This window comes from Hoplias malabaricus, chromosome 2 (assembly GCF_029633855.1).
Source record: "Hoplias malabaricus isolate fHopMal1 chromosome 2, fHopMal1.hap1, whole genome shotgun sequence".
NCBI lineage: Eukaryota > Metazoa > Chordata > Actinopteri > Characiformes > Erythrinidae > Hoplias > Hoplias malabaricus.
This window is the reverse complement of record NC_089801.1, coordinates 4,153,344-4,175,044: the sequence shown is the minus strand read 5'-3', so window position 1 is coordinate 4,175,044 and position 21,701 is coordinate 4,153,344. Positions and strand designations below refer to the sequence as shown.

Genomic DNA, 21,701 nt, shown 5'->3' with positions numbered 1-21,701 from the left:
TTGTTTAAACTTCTGGGCCTCTTATATCACTGTAGTTGTGTGTTCATATTTTACAAAGCCAATAAATCTTAGCCATGTGCCTTTATTTCCAGAAGAGATAGCCCTTACACTCTCTGTCATTTCTGATGAAACACCTTTTTGGTAAAAGTAAGAGTTGCTCACACCAAAGCCCTACAGACTGAGGGTATGTCGTGCTTTAGGCTGCGGAGGATACCCGTCCTGTAGGAAGGACCCGCCGAAGCAACACTAGGAGTCTGATGTCCTATTTGAATGTAGTGCATAGTCTAAACTCTTAGTGCTGCTCTTAGAGACACAGCGAGAAAGAGGCAGGCGGAGGAAATGTGATCCTTCACACACAGTGGGTATTGTCTGCAGCCTGAAGCACAACACACGGCTTTATAAGGCTTTGATGTGAGCGGCTCTTGCTCTTATCTAAGAGGTGTTTCGTCAGAGGTTACCGAGAGCGTAAGGGCTATCTCACTGAAGGTTGTTTGTCCTTTCAAAGGTTTCCAGAGTGCATCCTTTTTCAGAAAAATCTCAAAGGCTGGGAATCTTCTAAGATACTGTACTCATCCGTCAGAAAGCCTTGATGCAAGGAGATAATAACAACGCCGAAGCATCTGGAGAACGCATTTCACAAGCTCAGACTGTACACTGTGGTGATTATTAAGACGTTCTAGGATGTTCCTCCCCATCACGCACTGGTGGATGGGAGTATTATGGAGAACAGTGCTGGGTAATGGAGAATTACCAGTCTGTCTGCGTTGCTTCAGATGGAAAATGGCGGCGTTTACCATACGTTCGATGGTTTGCTCAGATATTTCTGATGTGTCGACGTACGATGGCAGTCAGTGGAGAGCGCTTGGAACATTTATGGGGTACTGGGTACTGGAGAATATCCAGCGCAGAGCAATGAGGCTTTGAGAAAACACCAGGTAGGCAGCAGAACCAGACTTTTTTTGTGCTCCAACCTTGATTGACGTCACCCTCCGTAGACGGTCCATCTTGCGCCTGCTGGTCGCTCTAAACTTACACAGATGGTCCAGGGATGCCTCATTGCTCTGCTGCGCTCAGTGCTACTCTGTGAGGGGCTGATCCCTGTGTTTCCCTGCCAGCGTGTCACAGAGAGGGTAGCGTACCATGTCGTACCGTGCCGAAGACTTTCTACATATTTGTTAACACTTCTGCAGCTGTTGGAGGAGGGGGACGCTCCAGTGCCTGCACTGATGACTGAACTACAGGGGAATCGATGAACTCAATTATTTCAAGCAAAGGACAAAGCTAACATGTATTACGACCTTTTATAATGACTCTCAGAATGTTAGGTTGACAGAATAGTTTGAGGAAATCGAACGCTACCACATCAAAATGCCACCCAAGACCAGCTCGACTGCCCACACTAACTCGAGTACAACTCTTATCGCTGCTCGGACATGATTCAGAAAGTCACTGTAGATTAGGACCGAGCAATTATTAAACTGGATTATTTGACCACTGTGGAATTAATGAAGTGTTTGAAAGTATGCAACAGTGACCTTCATATAGATGAGCTCCTCCTGTACGTCTGTGTCTGCTGGATCCCGCCGTTCCACCCTTACGGATGGCATGTGTCCTATTTTGCCCTCATTACCGCTGAATGTTCTGGGAGTGTTGTGATATATGTCAAGTGTTTGCCCAAGCTGCCAGTCACTTGTATCTTTGCTGTAGCCCCCGGGCATGAGACAGTAGTTAGCTCAGTGTTTGGAGTTAATGACTAGTGACTGCTGCGGGGTCAGTCTCAGGTGGATACCATCGGAAAGACGGATGTTTGGGAAGGATGCTGAGTACCCGAGGAAAAGGCGTATTAATAATGATGCAACCTAAATACAGTCTCGGTGATAAAATGTGCGAATTACCTTTTAAAACTAAGATTAAATATAAATCATAATTAGTGGTAAATCAGTAGCTATTAGGCAGTTTACGTGAAGAACTACTTCTGGAGTCAGTGAAGAAATCCACGCTTTTCTAACATCATTAGTCTATCGGCTGTATTTCACAACAAGAACAAGAAGTACGTTTCATGAAATAAACATTAAAGCTCCTATCAGGAGTTCCTGCAAGTTTCTGGGTCAGAGTGTACCACTGCAGCATCAAAGGCTTGAGTCAAATCGTAACGACGTAATTGATCAATAAATATGTTTACTATGTTTTCCTTTAGTTCAGAACTAATCCTGTGGCAGATGACTGTGATTCTGAAGTGGAACGTTAATCTCCCTACACTCAAACAAGCCATAACACATCGTCAGGAAAAGGACGCTGTAATCGAAGCTTACTCTTGATGGAGGTGTGTCCTTTGAGGTCACATGTAGATCTGGAGAAACTGCATTTACCCTGCGTTTGGGGTCAGTTTTAGGATTCACATATAATCATGAAAACGAGTTACTGTCAATCATCTTATGGTCAGATTATTATTTTAGTTTTAATCTAGGCCAGAGGTATTCAAACTTGTTCCTTCAGAGATATTTTAAACATTCATTCATTCACTGCCTGTAAGCACTTATCCAATTCAGGGTCGTGGTGGGTCTGGAGCCTACCCGGAATTACAGTGCGCAAGGTGGGAATACACCCTGGAGGGGGCGCCAGTCCTTCACAGGGCGACACACACACAAGCACATTAACTCACACACTCACACGTATAAACACTTTTGAGTCACCAATCCACCTACTGTGTTTTTGGACCATGGGAGAAAACCGGAGCACCCGGAGGAGACCCACACAGACACAAGGAGAACACACCTCACAGGCAGTCACCCGGAGGAAACCCACGCAGACACAGAGAGAACACACCACACTCCTCACAGACAGTCACCCGGAGGAAACCCACGCAGACACAGGAAGAACACACCACACTCCTCACAGACAGTCACCCGGAGGAAACCCACGCAGACACAGAGAGAACACACCACACTCCTCACAGACAGTCACCCGGAGGAAACCCACGCAGACACAGAGAGAACACACCACACTCCTCACAGACAGTCACCCGGAGGAAACCCACGCAGACACAGGGAGAACACACCACACTCCTCACAGACAGTCACCCGGAGGAAACCCACGCAGACACAGGGAGAACACACCACACTCCTCACAGACAGTCACCCGGAGGAAACCCACGCAGACACAGGGAGAACACACCACACTCCTCACAGACAGTCACCCGGAGGAAACCCACGCAGACACAGGGAGAACACACCACACTCCTCACAGACAGTCACCCGGAGGAAACCCACGCAGACACAGGGAGAGCACACCTCACAGACAGTGACCCAGAGTGGGACTCGAAGCAGCAGAATGCTTTAAAACAGCTTTGAATAGAGGTACACATCACATAGAAGAAGCACGACACCATACAACACAGGGACGCCCTGTGGTCACTGTCTTAATGAAATCACCTTCTCACCTATTTCACAATTGCTGCCCAGGAATCCGGTTCCCGTGCAGTCGCAGATGTAGCGGTTCCAGCCTTCCTTGCAAATTCCTCCGCTGCCACAGGGAGTGCTGCTGCACCTTTTCTGTAGTTCTCGTGTGCAGAAGCTGCTGACTCCGGGTGCGCTCTGGATCTCTGCTAACCTCCGGACATCACGGCTCTTTCCGTCGATGAATAGATCCCGCACACAGCCCACATAACCGTAATTCAGCAGCGCCGTCCAAACCTCTGGTGGCAGCACCAGGCCCTGCCGGTTCTCAGGAAGTCCACCCAGGTACATATCACTGTCCAGATCCAGTATCTCACTGCCCTCGTTGGAGTTGAAGGGCATGGTGCGGCTGTTCACTGAAATAGAACCTGGGGAGGGAGAGGGGGAGGAGGATTGTAAGCAGTTTATAACAGTACATCCTCTGCTGTGGCTGGCTGTATGTGACCAATATAAGGGCTACAGATTCACATGCATCACATGGTATTGGCTGCATATTAGGGATGCAAAGAGAGCACACAGATCTACCAATGGGCGAACATGCTCCAAACTTGTTCAGAACAAAATAAACAAAATTCATCTCCCGTAACTACTTCATTCTGTTTAGGACGGCTGTGGGTCCAGAGTCGACCTGGAAACGTTTGGGCGCAAGGGAAAAGCACACTCTGGACAAGGCATCAAACCCTCACCCTGTCACTCAAACACACACACACACACACACACACACACACACACACACACATGTGGAGAATGCCACAGAGCCAATAAACCTTGGCAGGCCCTGCATACACCACTGAGCTGAGAGAGAAGAGCAAGAAAGGGTGAGAAGGAGTGTGGGTTCCTGGGCTCATGCAGTTAGTAGGAAACTGCTGGGTCTCTGCAGAAGTGCAACAGAGGAGTGTGGAGCATGTGTGTGTGTGTGTGTGTGTGTGTGTTTCTTAGCTTCTCTCCTGATGTATCAATGAGATTTATGATGCTCTCTTAATTGTCTATTAAAATGCAATTACAGCAGGGCAGGACAAACTCCCTCTAGGACATGCGCGCACACGCACACACACACACACACACACACACACACACACACACATAGCTAAACACTCCATTAGCCAATTATACCAAATGGAAGCAGCCATTGGCAGGATAAGTCAATGAGTAATAGATTTGTGTGCCCTCAAAGCCTATCCTTTAGGGGTAAAGAGGGGTGTGAGTGTGTTAATATGTGTGTGTGTGTGTGTGTGAGAGAGTGGGAGTGTGTGTGTTCACTCCAGTAGCACATGTACGGTAAGTGGTTGAGAAATTAATATTTCTCATTTAACACATCTACAGTGTAGGCTTTATGTGGTTGTGTGCATGTGTGTGTGTGTGTGTGTGTGCACATGCACACGTCCTATTATACGAGAACAAAAATATAACTTGAGATTTAACACAGTTGTCACTGGTCATTAATATTTCTGTACCTCGTATGAAGGTGTTGCTCTCCTCACCTTTCCTCCCTTCCCTCTGGAAGTCCACATGGCACCACTCGCCATCGTTGACCTTCTTATTGCTGGCTTTGATCTTGATGCTGCCGGAGCCCATGTCCATCAGGAGGAACAGGAACCCGTCCAGCAGTTCCATGGCGAAGTAATCGGTCTTCAGTTCCCGACCGTGCCGCGGCTCCTTGCTGCCCTGGGGCTTGCCGTGGCTGAAGAGCAGCAGGCCGCTGGGCTCTGTGGTGCGGAAGTCGAAGGAGATGGAGCTGGTTTTCTTGGTGTCCCAGCGGGGGAGAGCGATGTAGGACTCGGGCGTCTCGAACGTCACAGGGTCAAGGGCAGCCACGTCCTCGCAGCGGAAAACCAGGTCACCGTGAAGACTGATCTTAGGGTCATGCTCAATGGCCAGTCGGGAAAGCTCCAGCTTGAAGTCGTTGTTCTTGTACACGACCTTTAGGAGCGACACACAACGTGGTACTTACACTAAACACTGAAAGTTAATGACCCTTGATGTCGTCATTATTAAATGATTCATGCAGAGACTTGTCTGAGGTTCTAACTTGTTCCTAAACATCATGAGACACCCATGGGGTGTAAGTGTATTGTGTGAGTCGTTTAATTTATTTCGAAATGTAACGTAGCTTAATAGAAAGTGATTAGAGAGGTGACAAATGCAGATCCTAGAGGATCACACTTGAACAGTCTTCTCAATCTCATAACACCCACAGTTGATAATCAACATCAGCAGTGATGGGGTGCTCCACACATCCTCTTACATTACAATTCTTGCTGAAGTGAAGTTCCTAATCCCAGACCTGGGAAAACCAGTGTTTTCAATGACGTTGATTATTTTTTTCATATCTAATAAATAGCATTTGACTTATGAAGAGCATGGCACACGATATCAAATAAATTACAAACATTAGAGCAGAGAAAACACTAAAGAAATGTGCAAACAAGGTTGATTTTACTCCTGAAAAACTGAATAATAAATTTGTCAAGGGGGAACCACTAGATCCACAACCTGGTGGAACAGGGTGGCTTTGTTCTTAAGCGAGGGAACTCCTCACACCCGGTTCAATCTAAAATCACAGTCCTGAGAGACCACCAACAATTCACAAACAGTGGGGTGCAAACCTAGTTGGTTGGTAGAGCATTTTGTCCCAATGTCAAGCAAACACGTCTTACTCCATCCCTTATGTGATGGCTGGTGGTAGTCCCCTTGAGATGGCGCATTCAGGTTCTGCAGGGTGGCATCGCCTCGCTTAAGGGCAAGACCACCCCGTTCCTCCAGTTTGGACTTTCCACCTACGTTTCAAAAGTATCCAAATTTACTCTGAACCCAGTCGGTGGGTGTGGATCTGTGGGTGCGCAACTAGACTGCTAGCACCCCCTTGTGACAAAAATGAAGCAGTGAGGAGGTTAACACGGCTAACATTCATTCACCTGGGATTTCCTTCTTAAAGGCTAAGCACCACTTAATGGACCTCCATGAATATTCCACATTATTGTAGTCACTGACAGATATAAGTATGAATTAAAATGAAAATAGCAGCTTAATTTGCTTTAAAACTGACAATTTTATTAAATTGACGGAAAAACCCGAGCTCTCTACGGAAATTCTTGAACGCGACCGTGACGTCACTGGTGGACAACAGCTGAACAACGCCGCGGTAAAACACCGTTATGACTGACTGTTATGACAGTATCTAGCTAAATAACCAACATTATTCATGACAATAGCCTAGCAATAAGCTAAACTCAAATGTAGAGGTACCGTTATTCTTGTAAATGTGATCGAAGTCGAACTCGAATTCATCCGACACTATAAACCTCCGTAATGCAGCTACGTAGCCGAGTATAATCTGAGCCACCGAGTTTAGCGAGTCAAGCTAACGTTAACTAACACCAACTAAAACAGGCGAAGTGAGTGTCCTTACCCTGTTTACCTCCATGTTACAGAGGCTCTTGAACACCTTTCGTTGGTGTCCTTACATGCCCATATTGTTGGAAAAGCGCCAGTGAAATGAGCTACAGATAACGGAGTGAGCGGAGGGTCCTTTCCAAAGTGCCCGTTTAAAGTGGACAAATTTAGTCCATGTTCTGGATATTTTGGGATCTTTGGGCCATTTGTTCACAGATGTCCCACTGTACATTGAATGATTGCAGCCAAAAACAACACACCTTTTCCTCATTTTGCATTAAATTAAGTGCAGCTTCTAGAGTGTTGTCCACCATCTACGTCACAGGCAAGACGCCTATTAGAGTTTCCGAACACCGTTGGGGGGGGGGACCAACGGTCTTTTAAACCTTATTCCTTCAATTAGTAAGAAATAACATGTTTTCTGACTATCAATAAACACAAGTTAGGAACTCAACCACTGTATTTATTTCTTTGACACTTTCATATCGCTGCTGCTTAGCCTTTAATGAAATGCATGAAAATGCAGTCCACATGGTTAATGAGTTCTTCAAAAAATTTGAAAGTCACTGTAAAAGTTGTTACTATCATTAAAAACTCTTAATAATCCCCGGAGGTCTTAACTGTAAATATCAAGTAATTACTGTAGAAATGAAACCTTGAAGGAGAGCATTTATATTTGAGGGACAGTGGAAATTCTCATTGCATCGGCAGGTATTTAAAATGACAAAGAGGAACGAAGAGAGAATGCGGACGGTGGTAAATGCATATTTCCTTGTTGATTGCTCGATGTGCTCAATATCTTCAGCTGACAGAAATGAGTGAAAGCACAACTATAATGCAGCATGATAGTGAAATGATGGCTTTAATACGATACAGCAGTGAAAATTACAGCTTGGCTGGGTCAAGCACTTGTACAGTTTAATATTCTCCCTGCTCTAAATTAACCTCATTCATCTAATGAAGGACTTCATAATTAGCTGATGAGCTGAATCAGATAGAGCTTGGTAAACATAAACTGTGCAGGGCAGTGGCTTTCCAGTACTGCTGCTTAGAGTTAACCCCTGATGCAGAGTATAAACGCCTTCCACTTACAGATATAAAGAAACATGAGTTCTGCCTGATTCGCCCATGTGTGTACACAAGTTAAGGATGCTCATGATAATGTGTAATAGCAGTGATGGGCTGGGGAACGTCATATTTACCTCAGTAAAAAACATCAGGTCACGAGGGTGAACTAAACTGAGTGTTCCCCTTCTGTAAAATTAGAGAGGTACTTCCACTTTGGTGCAATCTGTGCCCATGTGCCTACTTCATCCTCCTGCCATTGTGTGTGTGTGTGTGTGTGTGTGTGTGTGTGTGTAAGCACAAGAGGACACAAGAAGGCAGTGCCAGAGCCAATCGAAGAAATCAATTTTTAATTTGCCTGTCAGGATGCTAAAGCTGGCTTACCAACTACACTGGAATTGAGTTAATTAAAGAAAACAAGCATGCGTACACACACACACACACACACCCACACACCCACCCACACACCCACCCACACGCACAATCAAAACAAGCAGAAAAGAGAAGAACAGTACTGGAATAACTCCAGTCCAAACTTTTCACACACCACACACACATACCCCCCACTACACAACTGATCATGAAGATAGACTTGTTCCTGGACTAATGTCACATTGTGCCATATTCTTCTTTGATCCAGACCAAGGGAACTGAACTACAAGTGTAAACACGCCCTCGGAGACACTCCCTGTTTGACGTAGAACTACATCCCAGTAGAGGATCCCAATAAATCCCATTTATGTGAAATGAGATCAGTCACTTCAGGAGGATGCAATGCAGTTCTTGCACACACTTACGTCTTTGAGGCAGCCCATGAAGTTGTTGCTGACGGGAGACCCAGGAAGGTCAGCAGTGTTGGGACTTCCACCGATGTAGAAGAAATCGTCCGAGCCTAACATAGTGTAATCCTCCTGCGTGTAACCAGTGGTGGTCAAAATACCATCCACTGATATGGTCACCTGTTCATTGGGGGCACAGCCCACCAGAGAGAGAGAGAGAGAGAGAGAGATTGCCAGAAGAGAGGAAGGAAGAGGAAATAGAGGAAAGGAAAGGAAGAGGTTGGATTAAACACTGGATAGAACTGAAGGAGTCGCCTCAGAACAACTGTTTTATTGTTTTCCACAAAAGTGAGTCAGAAGTTTAAGCTCTGGTCAGAAGTTTCTGTAGAGTACAGCTGCAGTGGCCCACATCACTGACCTCCGAATGCTATTTACTGCGTCACACGTCACAACCTCCAACGACGAATGTCCTTTCACCTCCTTCTCATTTAAACACAAAGGGATACAACTAATAAACAGATACAGATACAGCCAATAAACCAACATCTTTCCTGTAGAGATACATCTGTAGAGAGAGAGAGAACTAAATAAAATCTATCATGGTGAAGTCCTTTGAAGTCTGGTTGTAGCTCAAACCCACGTACGAACACTATTTCCCTGTGTTGTGTCCGAAGAGACATTTTAATTAAATCTGCGACCTCGACTTGGCTCAATAATGAGGGGTAAAAGACGGCCAATCACAGCGTATTTTTAACCATGTTTTTGGTAATTGGCTTTAGCTGAGAACACACCTCCCACACGAGCAGGAGAGAGGGATCGCCAAAAGGCACGGTCTGTGCGGGAATTTGCAGTCAGATAGCATTTTGCGCTTTAATTACTCTAATAGCACAGGCTGGAGGAAGCGGCGGGCGCTCCAGGGTTTAATACGGCATCTGCCGCAAAGAAACACGCGCAGCCGGATCAAACGCGCCCGCTTGGCTAGGAGCGGGTGGAATGTGCCACTGTATTTGCATGTCCTCATATTTGGGGTTGGGTTTTTGTTGTAAACCCTGCTGTTAAACCTAACCTTTGGCAGAGTCACATTCTTCTGTTGAAGCATAATTACGCTTTTGTCCTTTGCAGCTAAACGCGTCTCCAATTCCTTCCAATTAAAAAGTCCGAGTGATAAAGGTTAGCGTTCCGCATGTTGTCGATCGAACAACAGACAACCTTATCTGCCAAAATATTTTTTTGATCCAACAACAAACAGGATAAAGGCTAAGTGTTTCAGCTGAGCTACAGCGCAAAAGAAAATCCATATTCATATTCATACCCACACGTTTAACCGTGCTGCTGACTTGGCTGAGCTTTGAGATCATTCTTTAGAGCAATGCCTTAGAGCAGCCACTTCTGGTTCCCTAAAGAACCTGTTTTTTTCAGTTATTAAAGCTTCTTCAGGGATTTAAAGGCGTGTTCCTTCTCTTCACTTCTGTGAAGTTAGCATTTGGAGATTCCAAAAGAAATGAAATCCTCTTTAGTTTCTGAAAAACTCTGAAAACAATGGTGTAATCTAACGCAGGGCAAAAAGAAACACACAGAAACATTCAGTTTACCCAGGTCTAATCTAAAAACACACTACCGTTCTTACTTTGCTGGGAAATGGACAACGCTTAAGCATCTGAGAAAGAGCGAGTTTAAGTTGGGCCTTCAGCAACTGCACTTTAGAGAAACCCCGCTGAGCTTCCTCTCTGTCTTTGTGTTTGTATTTCCACAGTGTTTCTTTCCTTTGCTTTTTTGTTTGCACAATTTTCTGTTTCATCATCCGTACTTCCCTCCGAATAGGGCAACACATTTTTATGTCTGCTGCTTTTGTGTTCACGTGGAGAAAGTGCGTCTGCAGGGAGCTTGTGCGGAGCCCAACGGGCCATGCTTTTAAAAATGGGTGAAATCTCTCAGAAAGGGCACTGTCAGGACTTCCTCTGGCGTGGGTTATGTAAAACGGGCTTGGAGACTCAGAACAATACAGAAACGGCTTCCTTCGGGACCAGGTGTAAATAAATAAATGTCGACTTGAGAAATTCTGGGTTTGGATTCGACTGGCCCTCGCAGTTACATCTAAATCAGTTGATAATCTTCCGGTGGGATTTTGCAAGAGGAAATGTGGCGAATTCTCTGGTGACGATGTGAAATACTGTTGTGTTCTGTTGTTGGGGACGGAGGGGAGAGTGTACAGCCCGCTTGGTAAACAGTGCTGGGTAATTAGGCTCTGTGTGTTTGGATACATCCACCGTAACACTGGTGGCATTTTGATGGTGTTGGCAGGGCTGGTTTCTGGCCTGGCCGCCATCATTAGGAGAACGAGCAAATCATTAACAAGCCCGGAGTCAGCCAGCTGCCAGCCACCTGTACCAGATCCAGCTGAAAAAAGGAGGAACACGCAGGTTAGTGCTCACTTCAGTAGAAAAACAATGCATTATGCATTTTTCCCAAAACTCAGAACAATTTCTTGCGTTCTGTGCAGAAAATGTAACATCAGAGACATTAAATGCGCACACTTCCTCACCAGAGGGGAGCGAATTTAAACTAGTTTTGCTATCAACATATTTGCATTTTCATTTAAATGCTTCACAAATAGCCCATCTCAAAAATATCTGGCTTGTAGAGAAGCTTCATAACTGGTTTAGTGCATTCAGCTAACATTAGCAGTGACTACTATACGTAATCATATACATATATATATTTGTCATTAAAGAGACATGATCCTAACCTTCTGAGCTATTCAGCTTTTTTATTTGCAGTGTTGACAACAGTTAACATGAGCATAATCTGCTATGTATGATGTATAACGCCTCAAGAAGTATATCTGAAGGAAAGCATACTCCTGACCACTCACTACATTCGTACATACCTTATTTCCACTCGTCCACGGATAATAGCCTGCTCAGTAAATAAGTAAGTGCCTCTCAGTCTGAGAAAATGATTGCTTTTCTCAGAGAATAAAAAAGAATCCGTTTATTTATTTATATCTTGGAAAGGAATCATGGGTTACATGTAGCTGACCACTGCCTGGCAACACTAAAGCTCAGCCTTGATGCAGACACCAACAGTGATAATGATGCTAAGAGTTAGTAGAGTTTTTCTGCAGAATGTCTGTAGAAAAAGAGCTGCCACCTGCACTTCAGCACACGTTTCAGGGACTTGCATCATAACACTGCTCTGGGGCAAAAGAGAAAAGGAGGTGTCATGGCAATATTTCACACGTGTCCCAGCTCAATGCTAAAGGCTAACCGCTAACATGTGCGAAGTGGAGAGTTAGGAAAACAGTTAGGGAATCGTCTGTTTGCATAGCTCAGAGTCCCTGGTGGCACCGTGCCCTGAGGCTAGCCTCCAGGCTAACATTATTTCTATGACACACGAATACAAATAGCAGTCGGGAGTCGACGCATTAAATATACATACTTTCCCCCGGACTGCCAGGCATATGATGAAAGTTAAAGTCATTGAAATATAATTATGAGCCATAAAAAATATGACAGGTGGTTCGTCTAAGTCAAGGCCTCTCACTTTCGTGCGCTGCTCAAACACAAATTAATTTGAATATATGAGTATGGTATTTCTTGTCCTCAGAGGTGCTAACAAAAATAATAGCAAAGTCATATTTGCCCTTTTCAATGGCGTGTCATCATCCACAACCTACCTGCCAGCCCCCAGGAAAAAGGCTCCTACATTAACCATTAGCACTGCATATATGCCACAATCTGCTCAGACCACCTGTCTCTCAGCCTGGCAATGCTCTCTCACTCTCTCTCTCTCTCTCTCACACACACACACAGGTATGCACAAACACAGTTAGGACAAAAGGATAGGACCTACAAATGTTCCTTGTACTACTTTGCTGGTTCTGAAGCACACTGTAAATTGTAAATTGAAAACTACTGTTTAAATCATGTCCAATATAAACACAGGCATTAAGAACTATTCATTTTCAGGAGCATAAATAATAAATATATGAGGACATACGATACAAGATAACTCATTTACGTAAGGACATAAACTATTGTTCTTCTATTTTACTTTTTAAAAATAAATCATTAGCATAAAACCAAGCAACAGAGTGAGAAGAGAAACAGGAAATCAGTCTCCACTCTCAATTCAGATATGAAAAATCCATGGTCCAGGGTCATGCAGGGCGACACACACTCACACATTCACTCACACACCTATGTACACTTGGGCAGCCAATCCACCTACCAACTTGTGTTTTTTTTTTTTTTTTGGACTGTGGGAAGGAGGAAACCTACTCAGACACAGGGAGAACACATCAAACTCCTCACAGATGGAGGCGGGGCATGAACACATAATCCCAGGACCCTGAAACTGTGCGACAGTGACACTACATGCAGCACCACCATGCCACCCTTACAGCAATATTCCCAAGTGAAATTTAGCTGTCCTTAGAAACTCACAGAGTGGCACTAGTTAGCCCTCGTGTGCTCGTTACCAGATCAATAACACTCTTCTGCATTGCTTCCTGCTCAGAGACAGTGTGTCTGCTTTGACAGGTTGGGTGTAATCGGCTCTTTTGTTGTGTTCCATTTTGCTGGTTTGTTATTGTGCTGCTTACTGATATCAAGCTGGGGATTGTAAAGCTCCAGACAACAATAGAACTCAAGCAGAGGGAGAGAGAGAGAGAGAGAGAGACAGACAGACAGACAGACAGAGAGAGAGCAAAAGAGAGAGAGAGAGAGAGAGAGAGAGAGAGAGCATCAAAGCCTTAAAAACTTCAAAAGAGCAACACAGTGAAAGCTCCTACATGAGCAAAAGCCCCAGAACCTTCAACTCCCTGAACAAACATCACAAGTCCCAGTGTTAAAGTCCTGAGCACATGGACTTCTGACTAAAGCCGAACATGCTGTATACACACCACTCACGACCCATGCTCCCCCCACCAATGCTGTTGCTATCCTGGACAAGCTTTACAGATCACTGGCTGAAATCAGTTTCAAATTGATATTAAACTAAAATAACTAGTTAATTCATTCATGGTGGGTCCGGAGCCTAGACGGAATCACTGAGTGCAAGGCAGGAACACACCCTGGAGGAGGCTCCAGTCCTTTGCAGGGTGACACTTTTGAGTCACCAATCCACCTATCAATTTGTGCTTTTGGACAATGGGAGGAAACCGGAGCAAATTGATGTCTGCGTGGGTTTCCTCCGGGTGACTGTCTGTGAGGAGTGTGGTGTGTTCTCCCTGTGTCTGCGTGGGTTTCCTCTGGGTGAATGTCTGTGAGGAGTGTGGTGTGTTCTCCCTGTGTCTGCGTGGGTTTCCTCTGGGTGCTCCGGTTTCCTCCGAAAAACACACGTTGGTAGGTGGATTGACGACTCAAAAGTGTCCATAGGTGTGAATGTGTGAGTGTGTGTATTGCCCTGTAAAGGACTGGCACCCCCTCCAGGGTGTATTCCTGCCTTGCACCGAATGATTGAATGAAATAATCTAAATAATCCAATTTCAGTTCACTACAACAACATAGTTCAGCTTGGTAGCACCACATTTTTACACTAGAATCTGAGTGATGTTCTGTTTTGAAACAGAAGTGAGGTCTAAATCCAGATTTAAAGCAACATTAGTTTCAACACAGCTTCAAAATCATGGTGATTCTCCACTGAGCTGTAATTGGGAGAACAGAGCCTCCGTTGTTGCTACTCTGAACTCAGCACTACAGAAATTGCACTATGTAACTTTAGGAGGAGGGCAGGAAAACACTCCCTCCCCATTCCCCCTTGATTTCAGGACAGTGCTGTAAAAGTAGAGGAGCCTAAATACCATTCCTTGCCTAGTGTTGCTTTAATTCTGCAGGACGGCTGAGTGAGAGCAGAATCATTAAAAATCTTGTCCAACCAAGCAACATCTTTGTGGAATGAATTCAGATAAAGATATAGTCTAAATCAACCAGAATAACAGTGAGGGTTTTAAAAGGAGCTTGTGTATACAAACGGAAATGATCTGAGAGGAGAAATAAGGTTCACTGAAGCATCTTCCTCACTGCCACCTTCTTCTAATCACACCTTTCTCACTCCCTTTTTTTACTCCTCCCTCATTCCACATCATTTTCACTAAAGAAACTGCACATTAATGTTATACTATCATTTGTAAGGGTTCGTTCAAACGGTGGACACATTTCCTACCTTTATTTTGCATTTCTGTCCTTTACAATGCCTTGTTTATTTTCATACACACACACGCAGAATGACAGTGAAAAGCTAAAAACGCTCTACTACCTTCACACAGAACAATTAAAGCCTGGTTATATAATATTATGAGTTGACAGGGCAGCCGTTTTCTCAGATAAAATTTTCCATCTTGCTGTCACGGGGCTGTTCTAATAAATATGGGAAAATTGATCACCTGTCAGCGTGGAGATAATTATTTCATATTGATGTATTGGTCTCAGTGAGCTTGCAGAACCTACTTTATATATATTAAAAGTGTGCTGACAGGTCATTTTTTCCACTCTAGGATCATCCGTGATAGACCGACTACCTCTGCAGTAACCATAACACTGTCAGAAACGCTGAGGGTGACCCTTGTTTGTTCCATTTCAGAAAAAAAAAACCGGACACAGCAGTTTCAATGCGACTTTGTCTAAAGAAACAGGAAACATATGGCTCTGGCTCAATGGCCCAGCGCCAACAAATCAAAGAGAAATCTACTCCACAAAATAAACGGCATTTTAATAAGACTCTCAGAGCGTCTGGCTTTTGATCATGCTGAGAAGGTAGGAGGAGATTAGCATTTTAAAATGGCTGCCTGCCAAGTCTGTACTCCAGGGCAAAAAATATGATTTTTCTCTTTTATGACATGCTCCTTGTTGTGATTTCTAATGGATCACTGAAGATCCGTTTAAACTCGACTCCTCACCCTGAGACAAGAGGCTACAAAACAAGGGGATATGGGTGATACAATGAGATTAAAGGGAGATTTATTTATATTTAAAAATAACTTGTAATATGTGCTACACCTCTCTTCACACCTGCTTGGAAATCCTCACTTTATCCTCAGCAAACCGAAGTCAGACTGAAATAGAACACGGAGTAAGACACTCCACATGTCCGCGGTTATCTCCCTCCAGCCAGGTTTAAACCTCTCCGTCCTTAAGCTGCGAGCTAAGGTCAAGCTTTGTGCCCCCTGCCTCAGAAAACTGTAACAACTCCTTCTGATTTGCATATTTCTCTATTCACTTACATCAGAGAAACCCAACACATCCTACAGGAGATATCTCTGATTTAGAGCACTGTAATTATATGTTGACCCTTGACAGGCGTTATGTATACAGGTTTGGAGGGAGAACTAATTAGGCCTAATTTAAACACTTCTGCTATCTACCAAGAAGCTACTGTGACTAATTTATAAACCAGCTCTTCCCAGCTGTCTGTGAAAGCTAGAACAACTCCCGAAGGGCTGAACATCAAATGTGTGGTTGAACTAAACCTATCTACATCGATATCCAAAATGAATGATTGTAGTCTGTTTTATATTAACTTCTGACACGGTGTGTGTGATTAACAGATGGTAGATGATATTTCACTCAGAAATGAAGTTAAATTCTTCCAACATTGACTGAGAGTCTGGGAAAAAAAAAACACATTAATACACTTACTTTAGAGTTTATATGTTGCTCACTTCCAGGTTTTTGTTAGACACCGTTTCAACCACTGAAACATGTGCTGCGCTAACAAACACGACGCTTTATATTTGATCATTTCCTTTTAAAGATCTTGCTGGTAGCCTTTAATCTACAGCAGCCACCGTCTCTTGTGAAAATAAATCACTATTTTGTACTAAATCACTACAAATATGGAAAATTTAAGAAAGTATTTTCCTTCTCCTCTGAAATTGCTATTTTGTAGAGACATGTTCTGATTGGACAGTGACAGTTTGTACAGGAAAAAAGTACAGGATTTAGGTCTATTTAGGGCTTTTGTGTTTAGTTTTGTGTTCTGTTTTGTATTGTTTCTGTTGTGTGCTCCCCATGTCATGTGACTTCCCCCCCCCCCGTCTTGTCTGCTTCCTGCTTGTTCCCTGGTCATGTGATACCCTTCCCTTGTGTTTCTAGTGTCACGTGTTTTTAATTAGTGTCCAGGTGTTTCTTGTTGGTGTTGTCTTTATATAGTCCTTGTCAGTTTTTTTTTTGTGTTTGTGGGTCATTGTTTGTATGTTTTGCTTTGTTTGGCTGATGTCTCTGTTCCTTAGCCTTGCTCTGTGTTTAACCCCTTACTTCTGTATAGTCCTTGTTTAATGTTTCAATTCTTTGTTTAGCTGTGTTTAGTGTTTTAGTAGGGTGACCAGATCTGAGATATAGAAAAAGAAGACACTTCTCAGGGGGTGGGGGTGATGAGGTCACGCCCCTCACTGCCGTTGTATGCTTAGCTGAACCTATGTGTTCTTTTATGTCCTTTACACCGTTATTTGCTACATGGATATTTCTTTTTTTAATTCATCCAAGAACTTACATTTCCGTTTCGGCATAGCTGCTAGAGATGAGGGTGGGTAAATGAGCTTTGCCTGACGTAAACAAGGACTACTGACGTGCAGACTGACCAATTAAATGTTTACAGAGAAGGTTATCGACCAATAACGGTAGCTCTACAGTCAGACCGTCCAATCAGAAGATTTTAGGCTACTTCACCACGCCCCCTTCTCACTCAAGCAAACCAATCGGAGTAGGGGAGGGCGGGACTAGTTTGTGAACGAAATTCTATGAACAAAACCCTGGTGAAATGTCTGCCTGGACATTTATTTTAAGTCTAAAAAAAGAGGACATGTCCGGGTAAAAGAGGACATCTGGTCAACCTAGTTTTAGCTTTGTTTTATTTTTAGTGTTTAGCTGTTTAGTGTTTTAGCTATGTGTTTAGCTTTGTTTAATGGTTGGTGTTTAGCTTTGTTTAGTGTTTAGCTTTGTTTAATGGTTAGTGTTTAGCTTTGTTTAGTGTTTAGCTTTGTTTAGTGTTTAGCTTTGTTTAATGGTTAGTGTTTAGCTTTGTTTAGTGTTTAGCTTTGTTTAATGGTTAGCTTTGTTTAATGATTAGTGTTTAGCTTTGTTTAATGATTAGTGTTTAGCTTTGTTTAGTGTTTAGCTTTGTTTAATGGTTAGTGTTTAGCTTTTAGTGTTTAGCTCTTGTGTTTAGTGTCCCTCTGTCTAGTTTCCTTTACGTTATTGTAATAAAGCCTCCCGCACTTACCTCCATCCCTTACTCCTACACCCTCCCAGCACTATTACACACATAAACATACTTTCATTTGATTAGAAGAGTGGTGAATATAAAATGATTAGTACACTCAGTATTTTGAGGGTTTTTAATTAATCTACATAATTTATATTACATATTAGTGATGGATAATGTATGTATATTTTCTGTTTTTGACAAAGGATGTCATGAATAAGACCTTGATAATATATACTGTCTGCCTATATTTATATTAGCACAACTTTATAAAAAATATGCACCTTACCTGAAGAATATTATTTGTTGGAACCAAGCCTTTGAAGTCAGCCAGATTTATTTTTACGTTCTTAAATGTTACTTACCCTTGACCTACACACAGTGAGAAAGAAGAGAAAGCCAAGCTGTGACAGACATGCCATATTCATCAAGAAAACAAACAACTTCCTGAGGGTAGCAGCACGTTAGAACAGCGCGTTCGTCGGCAGGTCCGATTTTCAGCAGTGTCTCTTTGCACAGGTGGCTGGCAGCTTGACGACAATCCACATATTCTCTTTGATAAACACTTGGGGATCCGTAGCTAAGTAAGCTGTGATTCTCACTCCATTAAAAGAAAGAGCTAGGCTGATACAACTAGCTAACGTGAATCTACAGAAGTGTTAGTAAAGTCAGGGGCTTTAGACGGAAGAGGAATGCGAACGAGATGTGGGCCCAGGGGTGAGTAAAGAGCCTTAGACCTTAGGTAAAGGCTGCTGTCTACGTGTGCAGGTGTTGAAGTATTGGGTGGGAGGATGAGGGAAGTCGGTTAGTACTTTAGTAAGTAAGGGAGAGTCAGACACAAAAATGGTTGTTAGTACAGTTACAACAAAGGTTTGGTTCAAACAGTTGTATTAGTAACAGAATTTGGTTTTAGTAAATTTAGTGAAAGTAGAAGAAAGACATTTGGAAAAGTCAATTGGAGAAATCTTCAGCAATTTGATTAGGAAATCAGATCGGATTGCTCAGAATTCTCATGTTATTTGGTGTTAAGGGTTTTGTCAAGGTTAAGAAGAAACAAAACATCCATCCAAAAATGCTAGTATGGTGGAGAACAAGCCGTGCAGCTCAATGGATGAATGAGCATGGTTGGATGAAGCCTTTAAGCAGACGCAAACCAACAAGGGCCTCAGACCAAACGAAAGCAGATCAGAACCACTCATAGCAATGGGAGAGGGTAGTCCAAACAAAACTGCAAGAAGCACCACTCCACCAGACGAATGAGGGGAAAGAAATAGGCAAACATTTAGTATATTATGGGGTTAACCCGAAGGCAGGGGGACGGAAACAAAAGTATAATGTCCAAACACTCGTGCAAGCCGAGACATCCTCGGCTTGGGAAACACAGACACCCTCCCGGGGGGGATGGAGATGGGTGAAATTCAAGCTGGTGAAACTCATGCCACACAGAACGCACGAATGACTTTGAAAAAAGAACGGAAAGAAGACAAGAAACCTAGAGAAGTCTGGATGATTTATGACAGGGTCAAAGTCCACCAGAAACTCACCACAAAAAATTTAATTCAACAGAAAGGAAAAGATGTCAGGGGTTAAAGAACAGGAAAAACAGAAGAGCAAGAGAAGAAAGACTTCCACTTTTACAGTGGATGGAGGATTTTGGATATTGCTCAAGATCATTGCTCGACTAGAGCGGAAAAAAATAAAAAAAACAACAAAATACCCAAAAGATAAAAGTTTCTCAACTCCTTCCTCGCTGTGATTAAATAACTAGGATGCCCTGCTGTTCATTAAAGCACGGTAATTGCATACTGATGCATATATAATAGTGTTCCTCATTCTCCTACAGCATCGATCATAAAAACAACTATAGCTACGACATGGACTTATTCTCCTCGAACTCCTCGAAATTACACAGTGGATAAACGGGCGAGTGGACGTCTCGCTTCCTTCTCCACTCAGCGATAAAAGATAAAAGCCCTTTCTCTCTCTCACTTCTTTTTTCCTTTCTTCTTTTCCTTTTCAGCAAGGAAGGAACGTAGGGAGGGAGGGGGGGGGGGGAGGTCATTATTTGGTTTAGTAATGTCTTTATTTTTACAACGAAAAATAAAACAGCTCTAGCAGGAAAACAGTGACCGAAGGGTAGTTCTTGGGAGACTATTCAAACAATTCATATATGTATGTATATATTTGTTCAAAGTGATATATACATATACATATATAACTGGGGAATGTAGTAAGTTGTCAAAAATAACAGAATGTCAGGTTGATTTGGTCATGCAGGGTGAAGGAGGCCAGATAAAGGGTTTTCGAGTTAGTGTTAGTATTAATGAACACAGTCTATCGGACACAGTCCTTCCATTCCGGAAATTTCCCTACATGCCTTCATGCAGCTCTGTGGCAGGGCTGGTGTGCCCATGCTGTTATGAGTCCAGTATCAGGCAGTAAGATGCTACTTTCTGACTAAAGATGGACTACGGTTTTACCGTTAAAGCCAACAATTCCACATCTGGAAAAACTCAAGCAATAGATCCCATTATTATTATTTTTTTCTAGCGACTCGCGTTCCAGATTATGATAAGTAACTGTTGACTGTACTTAATTAACACAATGCTTTTCCATTGTGCAAACAAAGTCTAATTAAACAATTATTCATTTGGAAGCAATTAACTACTGTGTTGTTAATTTAATAAACATCACCTCATTAAGAAACAGCACAATCATGTCTACTTCAATGAATTATTACATTAACACTATAACTCCCTCAAGCTTTCCAAGGCAAAGACAGCTGGGAGGATGCATCATGTGCCTCCTTTCTCCAGCATTCACAACCATAGCACAATGTGGACTCATCAGATACTTTTGTGTTCTCAGTACGTCCCTGGATCTGAGCATCAGTGACTTAAAATTATAAATGAAAACCAAACGTGGGCTGATAGATACGGGGATGTTGAGTTGAGTTGATGCTCCCACGAACATGGAAAAACTGAGATGGAAATGTTGAGTTAATATACCAACAGCACTGGGCAACGTTAACAAATAATAACATCTAACTACAGTCAACTACAGTCTCAATCTCATTTATTTACGCAGTTTAGAACCTTTTTATTGCTAAATTCTTACTGCCTGTCACTGGAGTCAAAGCAGAGGGCGGTTGATACTCAGTTTTAAGTTCATTCTATTGTTTATTATTATTTTTTAAAAACAAAATGGAAAAAAAACGCAAAAGGGGCTACAATATTTGAAAAAATACCTAAACTGTAGCTAAGGGATATATTTATTTTTAACTTAAATATAGCTAACTACTTTAGACCTCGCAAGTTTAGGGAACAGATGAGCTTCGGATGGGTAAAAAAAAACAGAAAATAAAAAGATTTTTAAAAAGTGAAAGAGAAAAGATATGAATATTTAACGTTTTTCTTGCTACCTTGAGACCGATGGGAGTTTGTGTAGTCAGTAAAAGCAAAACAGAATAGAAAGAGGAAACGGAAATCCAGGGCAAACCAAAGTATAAGACAATTAGAATGATATCTACCATATAATGCAGTTTGTTTACCATAGCGTGTCCAATGCCTGAGTGCTTTAGGAGAAAATAGGGGAGGGGAAGAAAAAAAATAACAGTGACAAACCGTGAACTCAATAAAGGTCATTTTAAACTTTCCACCTCTTCAGTGGAGACAGAGCTCTAAGATTCGATTGGTAGGAGATGGTTGGAGGCCAACCTGTTGTGTTTTTGAGTAGCAAACTGAACAAAGAGGTTCATTTTTTTTAAATTAGTTTCAAAAGAGAGAAATGATCCAAATGAGGAAATCAA

The 21,701-nt window shown here is 42.8% G+C and overlaps 1 protein-coding gene across 1 annotated transcript in view; it reads right to left on the bottom strand.

The window, feature by feature from the left end:
* nrxn2b (neurexin 2b) overlaps positions 1-21,448 on the bottom strand; it is an 86,777-nt gene extending 65,329 nt beyond the window's left edge. The window contains 4 exon segments of the mRNA XM_066656621.1: positions 3,440-3,823; positions 4,937-5,375; positions 8,711-8,872; positions 21,444-21,448. Of these exon segments, the coding sequence (XP_066512718.1) occupies positions 3,440-3,823; positions 4,937-5,375; positions 8,711-8,872; positions 21,444-21,446 (988 nt within the window). The 5' untranslated portion in view covers positions 21,447-21,448.
* Positions 21,449-21,701: the final 253 nt, after the last annotated feature.